The 21391-nt window shown below is 37.8% G+C and overlaps 1 protein-coding gene across 1 annotated transcript; it reads left to right on the top strand.

Annotated features, from left to right (window-relative positions):
- Positions 1-12128: 12128 nt before the first annotated feature.
- On the top strand, positions 12129-18609 carry LOC128605538 (creatine kinase B-type). The gene is made up of 8 exons (XM_053621083.1): positions 12129-12288; positions 12799-13013; positions 14101-14255; positions 14361-14493; positions 15342-15513; positions 17723-17846; positions 17958-18147; positions 18277-18609. The coding sequence occupies exons 2-8, from the start codon at positions 12800-12802 to the stop codon at positions 18453-18455; spliced, it is 1167 nt and encodes a 388-aa protein (XP_053477058.1). The 5' UTR covers positions 12129-12288; position 12799; the 3' UTR covers positions 18456-18609.
- Positions 18610-21391: the final 2782 nt, after the last annotated feature.

The following is a 21391-nucleotide window of genomic DNA, read 5'->3' as shown; positions in this document are numbered from 1 at the left end:
ATTTCCTTGCCTATATAGTGCACTTATATAGGGAATAAAGAGCTATTTGAAACGCAAGGGAAGTTTCCAAACCTTTCACCCTTCATGGACCTATTCTGTCAGCCATCGCGTTTGTGCCTGCTAGTATATACATATTTTATTATAAATTAGTATTGAGTATAGGTAGTCTATGCTATTTTCAGCATGTAAACTAATACTAATCGTGCATATTAAGAAGAACACCAAACTAGATCAGGACATAGTTTGTAATTATAACAGGCATGAAGTATAACTGACTTGACCCTCCAGAAGTATTGGCACTCTTCATGATAATGAGCAACAATCTATATCTCAAAAGAACAGTATTTAATAAGTGACATTTTGAGCTCAAAGAGGGAAATTGGATGATAGTTTGTTTTTTTCTACAAAATTCTCTGCCCCCTTAAAAATAATACTTTGTCATGCCTGCCCTATAAAGCACAATACTACTGAGTCACTTCCTGTAATGTCTAACAGTGTTAGAGACACTTATAATGTGATCTTGGACCACTCCTCCATCCAGAACATTTTAAGCTCCTTTATTTTCTTAGGTTTGTGTATGTGGACTTCTCTCTAATTAATTCAGACTGCAGGTTTTCAGTAGGGTTCAAATCCAAAGTCTGAGATTGTCGTTGCAAAATATTTATGTGTAGAGTGGGAAGTATGTTTGTTTTATCATCTTGTTCAAAGCTCTATCTATGACCAAGTCGGAACCTCTTGGCAGAGGCAACCAAGTTTTAGGCTGAAATATCCTCATACTCTGCAGAATTCATGATGACATCAATCTTCACAAGAGCCCCTGAACCACCAGCCACAAAACAATCCCAAAACCTCAGTGATCTACCTCTATATGTTACAGCAGATATCAGGTGCTTTTCCTTGTATGCTGTCCACTTTTGACACCAAGCACGATGATGATGTGCTCGACCAAAAAGTTATATTTTGGTCTTATCTGATCACTACATACGATGCCAACTGTAGTTGTAATCACGATGCCTTTTGTGAGATAATATCAGGAAGGGCTCCGTTCCTACAAAGCTTCAAAATAGATAAATAATTAGCAGTATTTAACAGTTGGTTTTGAAACTTGACTACCACAAGAATAAACTAAATTGTGTAAATTGACTCTTTTGTCATGGGTCCTGGCAAATTTACAACTGTTTCAGACATGTGGAAGTTTTTGTTATTGCTCTAATTATTTTTATGCATTTTTTAAAAAAAAAAATATCCATTAACTGGTTTGTGTAAGTCAACAACCATCTGTCTCTTTTAATATGAAAGTTTTTTTTCTCATAATAACTGATTACAAAGAGTTTTTAAATGTGTACAGCTTCATATTCCCCCTCATATTTATGCACCACTTGTTACAATTCCTAACATGGGAACTCATTACTAATATGAATGTGAACTATTTGTGTTAGTGAACTGGACTATTCATTCTCACAGCTATCCTTTATTTTATATATATATATATATGTGTGTGTGTGTGTGTGTGTGTGTGTGTGTGTGTGTATATATATATATATATATATATATATATATATATATATATATATATATATATACACAGTATCTCACAAAAGTGAGTACACCCCTCACATTTTTGTAAATATTTGATTATATCTTTTCATGTGACAACACTGAAGAAATGACACTTTGCTACAATGTAAAGTAGTGAGTGTACAGCTTGTGTAACAGTGTAAATTTGCTGTCCCCTCAAAATAACTCAACACACAGCCATTAATGTCTAAACCGCTGGCAACAAAAGTGAGTACACCCCTAAGGGAAAATGTCCAAATTGGGCCCAATTAGCCATTTTCCCTCCCCGGTGTCATGTAACTTGTTAGTGTTACAAGGTCTCAGGTGTGAATGGAGAGCAGGTGTGTTAAATTTGGTGTCATAGCGCTCACACTCCCTCATACTGGTCACTGGAAGTTCAACATGGCACCTCATGGCAAAGAACTCTCTGAGGATCTGAAAAAAAGAATTGTTGCTGTACATAAAGATGGCCTAGGCTATAAGAAGATTGCCAAGACCCTGACACTGAGCTGCAGAACGGTGGCCAAGACCATACAGCGGTTTAACAGGACAGGTTCCACTCAGAACAGGCCTCGCCATGGTCGACCAAAGAAGTTGAGTGCACATGCTCAGCGTCATATCCAGAGGTTGTCTTTGGGAAATAGACGTATGAGTGCTGCCAGCATTGCTGCAGAGGTTGAAGGGGTGGGTGGTCAGCCTGTCAGTGCTCAGACCATACGCCGCACACTGCATCAGATTGAGCTGCATGGCTGTCGTCCCGGAAGGAAGCCTCTTCTAAAAATGATGCACAAGAAAGCCCGCAAACAGTTTGCTGAAGACAAGCAGCAGCAGACTAAGGACATGGATTACTGGAACCATGTCCTGTTGTCTGATGAGACCAAGATAAACTTATTTGGTTCAGATGGTATCAAGCGTGTGTGGCAGCAACCGGGTGAGGAGTACAAAGACAAGTGTGTCTTGCCTACAGTCAAGCATGGTGGTGGGAGTGTCATGGCCTGGGGCTGCATGAGTGCCGCTGGCACTGGGGAGCTACAGTTCATTGAGGGAACCATGAATGCCAACATGTACTGTGACATACTGATGCAGAGCATGATCCCCTCCCTTCGGAGACTGGGCCTTATTCCAGCATGATAACGACCCCAAACACACCTCCAAGACGACATTGCCTTGTACAGAAGCTGAGGGTGAAGGTGATGGACTGGCCAAGCATGTCTCCAGACCTAAACCCTATTGAGCATCTGTGGGGCATCCTCAAACGGAAGATGGAGGAGAACAAGGTCTCTAACATCCACCAGCTCTGTGATGTCGTCATGGAGGAGTGGAAGAGGACTCCAGTGGCAACCTGTGAAGCTCTGGTGAACTCCATGCCCAAGAGGGTTAAGTGCTGGAAAATAATGGTGGCCACACAAAATATTGACACTTTGGGCCCAATTTGGATATTTTCACTTAGGGGTGTACTCACTTTTGTTGCCAGCGGTTTAGACATCAATGGCTGTGTGTTGAGTTATTTTGAGGGGACAGCAAATTTACACTGTTACACAAGCTGTACACTCACTACTTTACATTGTAGCAAAGTGTCATTTCTTCAGTGTTGTCACATGAAAAGATATAATCAAATATTTACAAAAATGTGAGGGGTGTACTCACTTTTGTGAGATACTGTGTATATATATATATATATATATATATATATATATATATATATATATATATATATATATATATATATATATATATGTATGTATATATATGTATATATGTATATATATATATATATATATATATATGTATATATGTATATATAATGTGTGTGTGTGTAATATATATATATATATATATATATATATGTATATATGTATATATAATGTGTGTGTGTGTAATATATATATATATATATATATATATATATATATATATATATATATATATATGTATATATGTATATATAATGTGTGTGTGTGTAATATTATGTGAGATAAGTGTTTAAGGAAATTACATATTTTAATACACCATTAAGAAAAACTGTATAATGTTATCTATGAATATTATGACTCATATTGTAATAGGTGGTCTTGATGTTGGACTTTATCATACTATTAGACAGAATGCAACAGAAGTGGAGTGCACAAATAGTCAGCAATTACGCAACAAATAACTCTACAGACATGGGTTTGAAACTGCTGAGTCTGAAATATGTTTGTTGCACATGTTCTGGAATGTACAGGGAGAACATGTGAAACTCCACACAGACTGTAACCTGATCTCAGGATTGAACTATCCCTGGAGCTGTGAGGCAGCAATGCTACCCACTGCACCACTGTGCCACATATACTCATTTACTGTTGTAGGATATTTGGTATTTATGTATGTATTTGGTAATGAACAAAACTGTTTGATACATCACAGTCATTCTAACTTGATTTCAGATTTGATTTGTATAGTATTTTCTAGAGTTGGGGTACTCGATCCCAGACTCAAGTCCGATTATGAACGAACTCAGACTTGTCACGCACTCGGGTAAATTTGTACTCGGACTTGACACGGACTCGAACATTTTGGACTATTTCCAAGTACAGTCAAGTCCATGTCATGTGTAACATGACAAGAAAGATAAAAAATAAATAACATAAAGATTAAGATAGCAAGAAATTAATGAATATCTCCCTGCCTGACCAGCGTGTGCATGCTTCAAGTGTGTGAGCACAGAAAGTACCAAACTGAGTACTCTTTAGCGGCTTATAACACTTGGTCTGGCCGAGTATTCATGCAAACACAGTCGGTTATGTCTTAAATGAATGTAATCAGTTGGGTGGAAAATCGGAGGTGTGTCAATACAGTATATTGGATCTGTGCATTAGGTCTTAAAGTGTCAGCAGTCTACTATAATAAACCTGTTGCTATCATTAAAGGGGTCATATCATGATTTTTAAACATTTTTAAATGTTCATTATTTTGGTTTTTGAGTGTAATAGAATAGGTTAGCATGATTTAATGTTCAAAAAACACATTATTTGTCACTTACTGTATATATTGCAGTACTTTTATTCCCAGGCTGCCTGAAACGCTCAGATTTCTCCAAAGCCCCTCTTTCCGAAAAGCCCAAAGTGCTCTGATTGGCCAACTGACCCGTTGCGTTGTGATTGGCCAAAAACCTCAAGTGTGTCGGAAATATAATGCCCCTTGGGTTAGCTTCAGCCTCCAAGGCTCCTAAAATCAATTCTAAGCCCCTAAGCAACATGTCGTTGGTTTTACCATATCAGTTTAAGCCCGAGTCAGATTCAGAAAATGCAGATGATCGAGAGGAACCAACTTTGCAAACACAACTTGACTTCACAGTGGTAAATTTTTATTTTGTAACTCTCTTACCTTTCAGATACGATGTAAATTCCGACGGCCCACTGGCGGGCCGTCTCGTTGTTAACTGCAAATCTATGCTATGTACACAGCCTCTGTGTGTAGATAGATACTCATGCAATATATCTTTGGAAACCTAAGATTCTTGTGATTCAATTGATACAAACCGTTTCAAGATACAATCACAACAGCAGCTACAATCAACGTCTCTGTCAGACCACCAACATATAAAAAAAAACACTTGAGGCAACTTAGCAAACATTAGCTAGCACATTAGCAAAGGTCTACAGCTGAGCCCTGGGCCACAACACAAAACTCTGCATTTGAAAAGTCAATAGCAGATGCTTCATAAAATAATCAAACATACAGGTTCTAATTCAGAAGCACAAGATTGTTTGGGAAAAGTGGGAATCGCCCAACTTTTCAGGAGTAGCCTTTGTGTGTGGCCTGCGTTGTTCTTGCCCAGGTTCAGGAAGCTGTCCTCCGTAAAATGCATTGTGCACAAGCAAACATTTGGGTTGTACTGCTCAGGAACAACGTTATAAATAAACAGTAGCCACCGATTCCTAATTTAATCCGTTTTCAGAAGGCCAAACAAAGGGTTATTGCTTTCGCACCGAAACACAAAGCTTCTCCACGACATGGCACCTGAAGCCCCGCCTTCTTTCTTCATGGTTGCCTTTGGGCGGGATTATGCTGATAGTTCACGCTGTGACGTAGACGTTTGCGGAAATAATATATGGACAATATAGTGTGATACAATAACAAAACAGGTTAATTTGTATTTTCATACACTATAATATAATAAACATTGTACATATACCTCTATATCCCTTTTTTTTTCCTTTGAAACCATTTTTGATAGGAAACTAGTTGAGGTGCTAATGACATGAAATAAAAATATTCAAAGGCAAGTTGTAATAGTCTTTTTTTTTTTTTTTTTTTTACATTTATGTTGCCATTGGTTTGTGAAGGTTACAATATTTTTTATATAATTTAACAGCTCAGTGTTGAGTTTACAATTGCAATTTCAAATCTTTTTCAATTTAATTACTTGCTGGACTCAACTCAGATTCGACCCCTTTTGGACTTGGACTCGACTGGTTAAAGACTTGGTCTCGACTCGAACTCGACAAAGGTGGACACGGACCCAACACTAGTATTTTCAATCGTGATTTTCAAGACAGTTTAATAATAGACAGTCTAATAATCATTTTGTCTTATAGCTGAAATACTTTCAGCTACAGTAGTTGAACTTCTATCTGTATTGCTTTTACTATTATTATTATTCTAAATACATTATTCACAAATGCAACCTACATTGTATACAGTTTGTAGCCTACTATTTCAAGCTATATTCACTATGTGGCCAAACGTTTGTGGACACCTGACCATCACACCCATATGTGCTTGTTGAACATCCCATTCCAGATTTAATCCCCTTTAGCTGTTATAATAACTTCCACATTTCTGGGAAGGCTTTCCACTAGATTTTGGAGCATGTCTGTGGGGATTTGGACCCACTGAGCCGTAAGAGCATTAGTGAGATCAGGGTGTTGGGTGAGGAGGCCTGGGGGACAGTTAGTATTACATTTCATACCAGAGGAGATCAGTATTTTTTGATTGAGATCAGGGTTTTTTCCAGGTCATGTGAGTTCTTCCACTCCAACCTTGGCCATCCATGTCTTCATGGACCTCGCTTCTTGCACAGGGGCATTGTCACACTGAAACATTTTGGCTCCTTAGTTCCCTTAGTAGCAGTGAAGGGAAATTGTAATGCTACAGCATGCAGAGACATCCTACAGAATTGTATGTTTCCAACTTTGTAACAACAGTTTGGGGAAGAATGACATGGTCAGGTGTCCACAAACTTTTGGCAATATAGCTTATTTATAAATAATAAAGCAAATTATGTATAAAACATTCTTTCTGTAGAGGTACTGTTGTGTTTCAAGTTGTGTTTTAGAATAATATAACAATTTGGACAAAAAGCTCCTTGTGAAGTTGGCTAATTGTTTATTATGCTCTGTCAGGTCTCAGTAGCCTTTTTGTGCAATGAGTGTGTTCATGTCAACACATATAGACAGGCTGCCCAATGAGAAGGTAAGTTCTACAATCAGCACTGGAAGAAAGCAAAAATTAGTTATTGAACATTAGATTTGTTCAAAATTGTTTCAGGTGTGTAACTGATGCAGGTGGATGCAGAACACACTTCCTCCACACATTTTTTTTTTTTTTTTTTTTTGCATGCTGCACATGCTTTGAGTTGAGCCTGTGACTGATAATCACAAATATCTGCATGTGGGGGGAAAAAGCACACTACTTAAAATAAATAAATTATGAATAGAATAGCAATTTTCAATTGAGTGTTTTTTTGTAGTTGTTTTTTTTTTTTTGACTGACTGAACTGGGACGTGTGAAGTTTTGAGGGAGTGAATCAGCTAAATTAGCTCTCAGATTGGACTTGACAAGAAGGTATGAAGATGTCAAATATGATTATGTTCTGGTAAAGATGATACACCTAGGGATGTGTTTGGTGTCCAGGATTCCTAAATGCACTGACTGCATCAAAGCTCATTTATTAGCTAGGGGTTAGTGAATGATGATCATCCCTTTTTTGTTGGCAGATACCAGCTATTCATCAGATACAACAACAAAATGATTGATACCCCCCCCCCTTCCATAAGTGGAAGGCTATTTATTTGTTTAGTCTAAGGGTATGTCTCAACCAGTTCTCTAGTTCAGTAGTCAGGGCACTGATTGGGGAGTCTGACATTTTTAGGGCTGTCTCAGTTGCAAAATCCTTCCAATGTACTGGAACGTTCGCTCCCTAAAAAAATGCCACAGTGCACCACAAAAACTAGGGAGCATCTATACTAACTGAGTGCTTCTCAATACTCAAATTGACCTAATTGATTAATTGACTCAAATTGTTTCCTCTTTCCTCCGTCCTCCAGCCCGTGACCCAGAAATCGACCCAGAAATGCTATGTCAGCCATCTTGAAGGACATATGAATTCGCTAATTGCACCACAAGGAGGTGAGGAGCGAGGAAGCTTCCAGAGGAGCTAGGAATGAGGATACACAGGTGTATCCTATGCAAAAGTGTTTCTTGCTGAAAAACCTCCCCTCCTGCTTTACATCTGCCACAATCTCAAACAAAAGGTCCTTTGATGATGTGATGTTATTTTGTGTGAAATATAATTAAATAATAATAATATACTTACAATGAGTATTGTAATTAATTGATCCTTGCATGTTTGGATATGCAAAACTGTACAAAATATGCAATAATTTATGTATTGTTTATTCATTCGTTGTTGAATAACCCAGCCATTTCACATACTAGCAAAGCATTTTGCTTTATTAAGAATGTTGTTATTAACCAAGCTCAAACAACATAACAGCACATCAAAAATAAGCACAACAGCAGATCCCTGAAGCGCAGTGAGGTCATCCAGCTGAGCACAGTCATCATTAATTGACATCGCTTTTAAGTGACGCTTAAGAGAGCGAGGATATTCCATTTGCTTCGATTTCTCTCTCCTCACATCTCATCCTTGCATCCTTCCCTCATATCCAAAGGGGGTGGAGCTAAGATGCAAGGAAAGGAAGCGAGGAAAGGAAATAAGAAATGTGAAGCACCAGTTCCTAAAACATCTGTTTGGGAGGCTGGTATTCCCCACCGGAAATGAAAATCGTCACATGGCTGTCTGTCTGCTGTTAAAAATAGAACTACTCATCAGAAAACTCGCTTGCCATCTACTGGTCAAAGGGTCAAATTGTAGAATAGGTGAAATATATTCAAGAGCAGCAATACACACAAAACAAAGTAAGACTGCATAAATACATTTCATTGGATTTGCAGTTAGTGCATTCCTACTATACATTACATTATACATTGTGTGATGTATACTTACATCACACAAACCTAGCTTCACTATAAGTAAATGTGTTCTTGTGTATTTTTGTGGGCTAATGTAGTATTATCTAAATTCATTAAAGGGACACTGACCAAAGTATAAAATGTAACCATCCATACAACTGGTGTAAACATACATACTCATGTCTTACAGCGATGAAGCAGTGGGCTCTGTGGCAAGATTTCCCAGTGTGAATGTATGGTATATTTTTTAAAGCAAATGGTATATGTTAAAGAAATCACTGAATAAATCAGTATGTTAATGGTATATATTAAAGAAATCACTGAATAAATCAGTATGTTAATGTTATATATTAAAGAAATCATTGAATAGATCAGTATGTTAAGGTTAAGCAATCAAAAGTAAGATCCAATCATGTGTAATATATGAGATCATAAGAGAGAATTTGTTTATCAAAGAAGCTAAAACCATTGATATCACTGAGCGCCCATTCTTCAGTTACAAATGTATCTTTTCTTGTAGGCTTGCTCTGTTATTTCTCAGAAAAATCACCTGCACCTGTATATAAAACACAGTTTGTACTCTATCTTTTTAAGTCTGTATCTTTGAAGACAATGCATTTCTACTTTCTTTTTAAGTTACCAGTTTGATGTAAAGTGATTTCTTAAGATGTGTTGTTAAAATCCATGATATAAGTCAGTAAAATAAAAGCTTCTTAGAAATTAAACTGATTGAACTAACGTCACTATTATAAATAAGATATGAAGAAAGAAACGTAATTGCCATCAGAAGTGTGATCAAATATGGGAAAACCCCCACCTAATGAGATCATTGTTTAAGCATTGTATAAAAGCATGAACATTGATTGTACTCATCAGATGATCTGTAGACTTTTATGATTCTTTAATAAAAGTCTGATTTTTGGCATTAAACCCTTTGACTCTGAGAGATTTTTACTTTGGCTAAGGTGATTTTCCAGACAAATGCTGTGGAAAACCCCTTCTGAATGCAATGCCACCTTGGAGGTAGATGCAAAATTTAGAAAAACTACAGCACTTATGGTGGATATACTGTATGTGGGGGTGGGGGGATCTAGTTCTCAATAGATAAAGATATGTTCAGGGAACTGCTTTGTAAGTAAATGCATTACTCAAGCAACAGAAATGACTCAACAGATAAGGATTTATTTATTTATTTATTTTTAAAAAATTACTGTTGCACAGTAAAATATATAGAAGAAGAACGGCAGCTGTAGGTCTGTCATCAATTCTGCTACAATGCAGGCAATAAGCGATACAGTCCTGTGTAACAGAATATTACATACCATGACATATATTAAATTCTATATATCTATCTTTCCTGCTTTGTTGATGCTCTGTTCTTCTGGTTCTTCTGCAGCCCAACTTTGATGAGACTGATGAAACATTTTATATGTTTATATAAAGATTTTGTTGCATGCAACCTCAAGAGAACATTACAGTGTACTTATTGGACCAACATCAAAGTATTTGGATGACTTTTAATTTTACATTATCTTAATATAACACCTTATTTGTCTCTCTTTTGGGAGGTGATAGAGACGTGTAAAGCAAGAGATATCCCAATAGTCAGTGATTCAGTAAATCTCAAGTTCCAGCTGTTGAACAGATGGGATTTTCTTCTTCTTCTTCTTCTTCTTCTTATTATTATTATTATTATTATTATTATTATTATACTTCTTATTGTTTTCTTCTTAATCTTCTTCTTCTTTTATTATTATTATTATTATTATTATTATTATTATTATTATTATTTTCTTTTATTTATTCAATACAGGCAAATAATAAAACATAACCACACACACGCCTCTACACATATCAGACTTAATTTTCCTGTGTACTGGACATCATCCCGAAGTCAGTGGGGTTTTTGAATGGGTTTTTTGCTTAAATGCCTAAAATAAGGTCTGTGGTTAACACAAGCTCAAGACATGTTCACGTTTTATACTACGCCATAAAATACATCAGTAATACCCAACTCAGGATTTTACAAAAATAAAAGAAGACGACGCTTTTATATGAAAAAGACGGTTGCTAACACATGGCTAAATGTGACCACAGAGCTTGTCGGGGACATTAAACTTCATCATGCCGAACAGGAATTCTCGTCTACTACAGCCTCATTGTGTTAATACTCGCGCTCTTGCAACTCAAACTTTCCAACTTGCAGATTTATCAATTTATAGTATTTTCCAATTGTATTGTTTTTTGTTTGTTTTTGTTTTTATAAAGCTTGAGGAAACTTAGTGGTGGTGACGTTGAAGTCATGCGACATCGCGTAGTTCATTTATAGCCTAACATTAGCTTTTACTTCTGGCGATTGTATTTAGGCTTCAAAATCTTATGAATCTTGTCTTAATGAACAAAACATGGAAGAATCACAAACTTTTGTTTGTCATAGAGTTTATTTTCTGCAATAATCCAAAAGATAATGGAAAAATCCTGTTGGATTTTTGTCGAGGGAATCAAGGTGATGCTAACTTCCAGGGTGGCCTACAAAAATACCTCATCCCTGCAGGATTGACGACTTCCACGTTAGTGTTTGACACTTGAGAAGGGGACACCTGTCTCTCATAATGCAGAGATACTCCATCTCTACAGCGAGCAGTTATTACATTTATGATGGCGATAATGCCAACGTGCATGTAACACCAGCCGCATTCACAAAGAGCCAGATTTTCTCAGGATAAAATTAACTGTCATAAAGTTGGCTTGACATTGGACGTTCCATATGCGGAAATTAAGGGACCGTATCTAAAGTTACATACGACATTGTTAAACACGATTCTAACTTCAATAGCAATTGAAGGGAATGACACAGTCACACAACCAACTGTAAAATGTTCGACTAGGTGTCAGGTATGACGCATACCTTTTAGATTTTTTATATTTTTGATATGTGATATGTACCTTTTACATTTTTTATATATAACAAAATAAGCTATTAACTCATATGTAAATGTGACATGAATTTCACTACTGAACAGGCCCATACACAAAATATACCATAATTTAAGGCTCAATAGCATTTGAAGGGAACGACGTACAGTCACAAAAACCGACTGTACAGTGTTCGACTGGGTGTCAGGTATGACGCACACCTTTTAGATTTTTTAGATTTTTGATATGTGCGTCTTACCTGACACCTAGATGAACACATTACAGTGGGTTATATGACTGTAAGTCATTCCCTTCAAATGCTATTGAAGTTAGAAACGTGTTTAACAATGTCGTATGTAACTTTAGAGACGGTCCCTTAATTTCCGCATATGCGCGAATACCCGTTATTATTCGAATTCTATGTTCCAAGAAACATTCGAGGACAAGGTTAACACGGAAAAAAGTGTATGTCTATACACAAACTGTGTAACTGTACTGAGTCTTGGTTTATCAGTTTACAGCGAGCAACTTTTCCTGCTTCCCATTTACTTCTAGAAGTCAAATTTATCCTGCAACGTAAGTATAGACAACTGCCCTAATGTCCAAGTGTTAAAACCACACATTGTTTTCTGTGAAGTTACATATTTCTAACTTGACTAGACGACTTTACAGAAAGCATGCTGTCCATCATCCTTTATCCAGACTGTACATTTAAGCTTGTTTTAACAATGCATTCGCGGCTTAGTATTCGGGGAGGTTTTTTGTTTTGTTTTGTTTTTCGCGTCTGGCCAAATGTTACAGGATGCGTGTTTAATCTGACTTTACGGTAAGGAGTATTTGATATCTAATAAACACGCAATCATTCAGCCGTCTGTGTAATCAATACATTCATGGCGTTTATATTTATAATATATTGAGTCAAGCTAAGTTTATTCTATTTTAATAAACGAACAATAGGCTGTACCCTCGTAATGTGCGTTGAATTTTTATAGCGGTAAACTGTCGGCATTATTTATTAAACAGAATCAAGTCCTTGTTTGGATGATTGTATTGTCCGGTTTGTGTGGAAAAACTGACGTGTTTTAGTATGGGTTCCGGAGTCTCCACCATGCCTTCCGGAAACACTCACAACCAGCTGAAGATGAAGTACTCGTCTGAAGCAGAGTATCCCGACCTGACCAAGCACAACAACCACATGGCCAAAGTGCTCACCCCTGATTTATACGAGCGCCTGCGCAGCGAACAGACACCGAGTGGCTTCACGCTGGATGATGTGATTCAGACTGGAGTCGATAACCCAGGTAAAGCTGCTTAAATGTCTTTTTACCGGAACACAAAGCTGAAATCATCTGCTCCAAATCATCACAGTTTAATAAAGAGTGCATAACTCCCTTATTAGGTCTTTTATCCCAGTAAACCAGGTTCAGCCCAATAGATTGAGATCTTCAGGTGTGTAGGGAGTAGGGAAAGTTACTGGAGTTGGAAACCAGTGTCTTGCATTACAAAATCCAAAAAGATTCAACTCTAATATTAAAGTTGGTTTTCCCGGTGGCATGTTGGCCGAACACTTCAAATAGTTTGTTTTAGAGCCAGGCTTAGCTGGCCGGTTTCAGATTGTGAATACAAATTGATGATGATCTATAACAGATCTATAACTACTAAATCCATAAAAGGCATGCTGTACTGGAACCTGGCTGAGTTTAAATAAATAAATAAATAATAAAGACAAGAGTAAAGGCCTTATTATTAGTCTTGGCTCTCCAACAGTAGTAGAGTGTTGCAGATAAAAGCTGATTGAGTTATAGTAACAAACACTTTTTATGAATCCAGGGTGATTATACTCTGTATTGTGAGATGAATTCCAGATGACTTCTCCCTAAATTGTGTTCTTGTGTTTTGTCTTGTAGTTGTGTAGCCAGCAAAAAAAAAAAAAAAAAAATTAGCTCTTACTATCAATAAACTCTCTGCTGAGGATGAATGCCCAAACTTCAGCCAGCACAGCAGCCATATGGGCCAAAGTTTTGACACTGGATATGTGTACAAAAAGCTCCAAGAGCATTCCACTCCCAGTGGCTTCACCATACATAGCCATTCAAACTGGTGTAGATAATCCTGGTAGAACACTCTCCGGTTAGAATAAGTCTTTCTGTTTTCACAAAAAGAAGTGAATCAGAGTCCAGGACTGAATTTCATCTTCAGTGAAGAGGGTTGTTGTTTTTTGTTTTTTCTTCCAGTGAAAGCTTAAATTAGATTAGCAAGAAAATGTTTTTTCCAGTCATAATATTTTTCATATTGGTGTAATTGTGCCTTGTGTACTCTAGGTTTTTTTTGTAGTGAAACGACATCTATTTGCGCGTAGAGCTGATTTTATCCATTTCTCCATCCTAGGCCACCCCTTCATTATGACTGTGGGCTGTGTGGCGGGAGATGAGGAGACCTATGAGGTGTTTAAGGAGCTGCTGGACCCTGTTATCAAGGACAGACATGGTGGATACAAACCCACTGATAAACACAAAACTGACCTGAACCCAGCCAACCTCAAGGTACAGTTATGACTTGCAGTGTGCCGGCTACTGCAATATGTGCAATCTTCTTGATTATAGGCTTTACTAGTTGAAGTATTCACGCTAATTAATTTTTTTGTGAAGGGTGGGGATGATCTGGATCCCAACTACGTGTTGAGTTCTCGTGTGCGAACAGGCCGGAGCATTCGTGGATTTTGCCTGCCACCACACTGCAGTCGTGGCGAGAGGAGAGCTGTTGAAAAACTCTCTGTGGAAGGTATAGTTCTACAGCAGGGCAGGACTCCATCTAGTGGCAATCTTCTGGGCATGTGGGGGAGCTAAGGGTGCAAGTTATGATTTGAGAACTTTCAGAGGTTGTAGCAATTCTAAGAATGAAATGTGGAAATAGTGGCACTAATCCAAGTTACTTTCATTGTTGCACTTCAAGTGCTATCCACAGTGAGTATCTGAAATTTCTATGAATAAACAAACTGCTAGATTCAAATTTTTAATGGTACATATGGACCACTTTCTTACCATTCCATCATTTTGAGCATAAACCTACAAATTCATCTGGGTATGCTAAGACCCATTTTAAAAACTGGCACAACCATCAATCAGTTACTAATTTAACCTTCACTTTGCTTCTGATTGCAACCCCAGTGGTTGCTGGTTTTTATTTTATTTTTATTTTATTTTTATTTTTGTATTAATTTATTTATTTTTCCAGTTCTCCCCTTGTGATTGTTGCAGTGCTCTTGAGTTGAGATATTGCATAGACCAAATCGGGTTTCTGTGAATTTTATGTATTTGGAGCTTTATTTACCAAGCGGTCATGAATGATGCTTACAACTAAAACCACCTGACTAAAAATTAAATGTCAGTATTTATTGGGGATACTAAACCACATCTTTTGCAACTAACATTTTTTTAAATCTGTTGTGGTGATTAAGCTACAGAATGTGTATAATCTCTTACTTTTCCCAGCATGCTTTTTAATTTATTGATTTATTTTAAAAAGATTGTTGCTGTAAAAGATAGTAATGCATACCCATTGCTGTAATAGTAGCAAAAGGGAAAGGTTTAAAATTGACCATGCACTGAATTTTTCTGTCTGTTTTGTAGCTTTAGGTGCCCTGAGTGGTGATCTGAAAGGTAAATACTATGCTCTGAAAAATATGTCAGAAGCAGAACAGCAGCAGCTGATTGATGACCACTTCCTCTTTGACAAGCCTGTGTCTCCCCTGCTGTTGGCCTCTGGAATGGCCCGTGATTGGCCTGATGCCAGGGGAATATGGTAAGTGTTGGAGCACCCACAATACAGCATTTGTACTGGGGTTCCACCACTTATGTGAAGGTAGAATTGCCAAAACCTACACTAATATGCTTTATATCCTATAAACATATCTGCGCACACCTAGTATTTAATTCTACATTTATGTATGGAAGTATGACCGTGTGAGATTTAAGTAAAAAAATCCTACATTTTAATGAAATTGTGCATTGATTGCTCATAAAATTGAGGGCTCATGTTTACAGAGAATACAGACACTGTTTAAAAAAAATTTTAAATTATATAATATAATAATTAGTTGATCAGATGTTTAGTTCTGTTTAGGCAAAGAATTATCAATGAGCCGCAAAATGAGATATAATAATTTTTACAAATATTTTATTTATATATATAACTACACTACACACACGGTTCCCTCCACTAATATTGGCACCCTTGGTAAATATGAGCAAAGAAGGCTGTGAAAAATTGTCTTTATTGTTTAACATTTTGGTTAAATAAATAAATAAATAAATAAAACACTCATGGATATCAAACAATTGCAATTGCAGTTTTATCCAAAAAAAAGTGTGCAACAATTATTGGCACCCTTTTTCAATACTTTGTGCTACCTCCCTTTGCCAAGACAACAGCTCTGAGTCTTCTCCTATAATCCCTGATGAGGTTGGAGAATACATGGCAAGGGATCTGAGACCATTCCTCCATACAGAATCTCTCCAGATCCTTCAAATTTCCAGGTCCACGTTGGTGGTCTCTCCTCTTCAGTTCACCCCACAGGTTTTCTATGGGTTTCACGTTGGGGGACTGGGATGGCCATGGCAGGACCTTGATTTTTTGGGCAGTAAATTATTTGTGTTGATCTTGATGTATGTTTTGGATCATTGTTCTGCTGGAAGATCCAACCACGGCCTATTTTAAGCTTTCTGGAGAGGCAGTCAGGTTTTCATTTTTCATATTTGATAGAGTCCATGATGCCATGTATCCTAACAAAATATCCAGGTCCTCTGGCAGAAAAACAGCCCAAAACATTAAAGATCCACCACTATATTTAACGGTGGGCATGAGGTACTTTTCCATATGGCTCCCTCTGTGTGCAGCAAAACCACATCTGGTCTTTATTGCCAAAAAGCTTTATTTTGGTTTCATCTGATCATAGAACCCGATCCCATTTGAAGTTCCAGTAGTGTCTGGCAAACTGAAGATGCTTGAGTTTGTTTTTAGATGCGAGTAGAGGGTTCTTTTTTCTTTTTTTTTTCCTGTCCCCCTTGAAACCCTTCCAAACAACTGGTGGTGATGTAGGTGATTTTAGATTGTAGTTTTGGAGACTCTCTGACCCCAAGACGCAACTAACTTCTGCAGTTCTCCAGCTGTGATCCTTGGAGACTTTTTGACCACTTGAACATCTTCAGTGTGTTGAGACAATACACTCATCCAATTCCAGGTTGATTCATAACATTTCCAGTTGACTGGAACTTCTTAATTATTGCCCTGATGGTGGAAATGGGCATTTTCAATGCTTGTGCTATTTTCTTACAGCCACTTCCCATTTTGTGAAGCTCAACAGCCTTTTTCTGTGTGTATGCTTGTGTGTTCTGACAGGATGCAGGTACTATTAGACACTAATAATAGTATTTGAATATTGCCACTGAGTGGTGGATATTAAATGTCTGTTAGTGGTAATATTGTGCTTTACATTTAATATGTGTCATGACAAATAGAGTGGGTTTACCTGGATTCTATGCCTCTACCAATAGTATAGATGCTAACACTTGTGACCTAAAGGAAATGCTGCTTCCCTGAAAACTGTGAACAGTAGTACTTACTGGTACTGAGGGCAGCAGCCCTGGTTTATACCACTGGGAATTTATGGTGCTTGTGGGGGGGTTGTTCAATTCAGTAATCATGTTAACACGAGTGACATTTGAGCCATGCTGACAGTTTTAGAGCTACATTTATGAATTGAGTAAAGTTGTTCAAGTTCTTAGCAATACTACTTGGCCTTCTGGTAACCCCTTCCACACTGGAGACTGTGTGCTAACTTGTTGTCCCAGTTTAGTGGTCATGTTCATATCATTTCTCTATTCAGAGAACTATTCACACCACATGACTTGGATCATTTTTGATAACTCGGGCTTTAAAAAAAAGAAAAATGTAAAAGAAATTTGGGACCAAGCAGTTCCATTAACTAATCATTCCTTTTAATGTTTGTCAGGCACAATGACAACAAAACATTCCTCGTGTGGGTGAATGAGGAGGATCACTTGCGTGTCATCTCCATGCAGAAAGGTGGCAACATGAAAGAAGTGTTTACTCGTTTCTGCACAGGCCTCACCAAGGTAATCTGTTCATCAACATTCAAGAGTGATTTAAAGTTGTTGAGGAGAAACTGTGAGTCTAATGAACTGTGCTGTAAATTACTGCTGCTTACTGACTCGTACCCTTTTCAGATTGAGGAGCTGTTCAAGAGTAAGGGACATGAGTTCATGTGGAACGAGCACCTGGGCTATATCCTCACCTGCCCGTCTAACCTGGGTACAGGGCTGCGTGGAGGTGTGCATGTCAAACTCCCGAATATGAGCAAGCACAAAAAGTTTAAGGAGGTGCTCAAGAAATTACGTCTGCAGAAGCGTGGAACAGGTAAATGTTACAAATGACCCATATAACAAGGCAAGCTGTTTGTCTGAAGCTCAGTGCTGCCCTCTATAGGCTGTTGGTAGTGAATATAAGCTGACTGTTCTGGCACTAATGCTGTATTCAATGTGTCAGGTGGTGTGGACACTGCTGCAGTGGGCGGTGTGTTTGATATCTCTAATGCTGACCGGCTGGGCTTCTCTGAGGTGGAGCTCGTTCAGATGGTGGTAGATGGAGTCAAGCTGCTGGTGGAGATGGAGAAGCGATTGGAGAAAGGCCAGGCCATTGATGACCTCATACCTGATCAAAAGTAACTCCAGCAACTATCCTTCTACTTCACTCATCCAAAATTACCCTCTTCATTCCCCCCCACCACATCCCACTCCTATGAGATTAATAAAAGGATGTATATTATATTTAAGATGCCCTTAATATGGTGACAAATGAATTAAATGCTCTGCCAGTTTACACCTGTCTATTGTATTGTCTCAAAAATCAGTAGTGGTTGAACCCATAACATATGGACCTGTTAAATGGTATAAAATCTAACTATTATCTGCAATTGTTTTAAAGTTAACGATAAAACAAACACAATTGTATTTATCATAAATCAGCATTCACGTTAGCAATTATTTAACATAAGGTATCTAAAGTGTTCAGAACATTTGTCATTCTGGGACGATGTTGAACAATCCCCTTGGTATACGCTTGCTTTGAGTGCGCTTGTCTGCCTTCCCACAACCAAGTCAAGCTAAATCATGTATTTTACATTCACAACTATGGGATAGGCTTAGAGGTTAGCATGTTCGCCTCACACCTCCAGGGTCCGGGGTTCGATTCCCGCCGGGGCCGTGTGTGTGCGGAGTTTGCATGTTCTCCCCGTGCTGCGGGGGTTTCCTCACTCCAGTTACTCTGGGTACTCCAGTTTCCTCCCCCAGTCCAAAGACATGGATGGTAGGCAGATTGGCATGTCTAAAGTGTCCGTAGTCTATGAATGGGTGTGTGAGTGTGTATGTGATTGTGCCCTGCGATGGACTGGCACCCTGTCCAGGGTGTACCCCGCCTTGTGCCCAATGCTCCCTGGGATTGGCTCCAGGTTCCCTGTGACCCTGAAGAAGGAGTAAGCGGTAGAAGATGGATGGATGGATGAACTATGGGATACACCCCTGCACTTTTTAGAAGAAAGGCTGGTTTATGAATGAGTAATGAGTGTAGACTGAAAGAGCAATTTAAGCTAGCAAATAAAGTCAGTCATGTACAGCTGATTTAATAGAATCCATAACTGTGAGCAATTACAAGTAGCTCATTAAAATATTAGAGCTCTTGAGAGTATGAGGAATAGCAACAATGTAATAATTAAAATCAAAAGGTGCATTATTTACAAATGGGTAATGGACATAAAATAAATAAAACTTTTCACTCCGGTCTTGCAGCATTCACCCAGTGAAAGTGAACTCAAACTGGGTTGCTGGATCACATTCAAGTACAAGCACAAAACCTTGACAACAAACCTGACTGAGGTGCAGAATAACTGAAGCAATTTAAAAGCATTTTGGCTCTTCAAAGATTTTATATAGCCTTTACACACAGGCTGCTCAAAACACCAAATACCTATAGCATTAACACTGAAGAGGAATAAAGTATATCTCTGGTTTTACATTTTTATGCCACATCTTGACATTGTCACTCTGTAAGGGATATAGAGTGAGTGTGCCTAGGCGTGCACATTCTTGAGCAAAAGATTCAAATAAATTCTCTTTTACAGTGTGTAACAACTTGTGACACTTAAATTATTGCTTTTAGCAATGTTAAAGTCTATACACTTGAAATACATAGAGTAAGTGGTTTGTTAAACCCATACATTTTGCAAACTGCTACGTTTGTGATTGTACAGCTTTGTTTCTCTATATAGGATTTAAGTTTCATTTTTCTTCTACATGAATAGATTATAGACATTCATAGCTTGAGCTCACTGGCAACTTTAGAAGCAATGTTTTTAAAAGCGATGGATATCCCAGAGACCCTCTTAAAACGGACACCGTTGAGTGAGAGGCGGGGCAGTTGCAGACCTCCATCTCCCACTGGACAAGGCTGTCAGCATGTCCATCATCATGGACACAGAGAAGCAGGAAGTGTTCACGCTGTTCATAGTCGCAGTTGTTGGCGTCTAGAACTTTGCAGATTTCGTTCATGATGGCGGCTGGCTCCATGCTGCTGGTGGTGTTCATACTCCAGGTGAAACGGAGAGAGCGTGGGTTTCCCGTCTTTTCCATCTTTCCCTTCATCTTTTTGCTGATCCCCAGGTACATGGCGACTTAGAGAAAGAAAGAACAATGTAAGAAGGGAATATGCAAAGAGAAATGGGTGGGAAAGAAAGAAAAAAGGATTGGTTGGGTTGGGTTGGGTGATATGGCAATATTATTTTTGGAATATGTGCAGACATTTTTATACAATATAATCATGACATTATGGGCTAGCAAAACAATAATTAGAAAAAATTTTAATCAGTGTCTCCTGTGACATTTTGTGTAATCTTATATTATGTAACAGAAAAGCGGGAAACATTCAGTACTAAAATATATTTTTATTGCTCAGTGTGCTACGTGTTATGAGTTGATCAGTTTATCAGTCAATATTATTTTTCTCCCCAAATCCAAAATGTATTGTGGGATTTTTATTTTTTATTTTCTAAGAAATTAAATACACACACACTAATATATGTTTATATATATTAGTTTATATATATATATATATATATATATATATATATATATATATATATATATATATATATATATATATATATATCTTCACCCAAGCCCTACCTCTAGTAATAAATGATATATTACATATTTGAAGGGAAAGGGAGATAGTAAATCCACAGAACAGTAAATTAAATACATATATTAGACAGCAACCCACAACTGTTTAAGCACGTAACCCCCACAACAACCCACATTACAAAATAAACAAACAGTAATCACACCAGTACATAAAAAGCCACATGCAATTGAAATGACCATAATGAGACTGTACTAGTTCTGTTTCCAGAAGTGCAAAGGTCTCACAGGCCCCATTAATGACCATTCAAGCACGATGTGATAATACACTATGGGTCAAGTCAGACACAATTGAGGTAGAGATCAAACATATATGAACCAAGTGGAGGGTAGAGGATCTCAGAAACTCCTCACCTTGTGCCCTCAAATCTCCCGCTTCTCTCAAACTCGGTTGAGACTCTGTTATTTGA

The sequence above is a fragment of the Ictalurus furcatus genome, chromosome 3, assembly GCF_023375685.1.
Source record: "Ictalurus furcatus strain D&B chromosome 3, Billie_1.0, whole genome shotgun sequence".
Taxonomy (NCBI): domain Eukaryota; kingdom Metazoa; phylum Chordata; class Actinopteri; order Siluriformes; family Ictaluridae; genus Ictalurus; species Ictalurus furcatus.
The sequence above is the reverse complement of the archived record's forward strand: the minus strand, read 5'-3'. Positions and strand labels throughout refer to the sequence as shown.

What these genes read in the sequence shown, in the direction of transcription:
- LOC128605538 (XM_053621083.1), top strand. Translation starts at nt 12,800, where the DNA reads ATGGGTTCCGGAGTCTCCACCATGCCTTCCGGAAACACTCACAACCAG. An exon ending in TCTGCACAGGCCTCACCAAG is followed by an intron (nt 17,847 to 17,957) that starts GTAATCTGTTCA and finishes TACCCTTTTCAG; the next exon opens with ATTGAGGAGCTGTTCAAGAG. An exon ending in TCTGCAGAAGCGTGGAACAG is followed by an intron (nt 18,148 to 18,276) that starts GTAAATGTTACA and finishes TCAATGTGTCAG; the next exon opens with GTGGTGTGGACACTGCTGCA.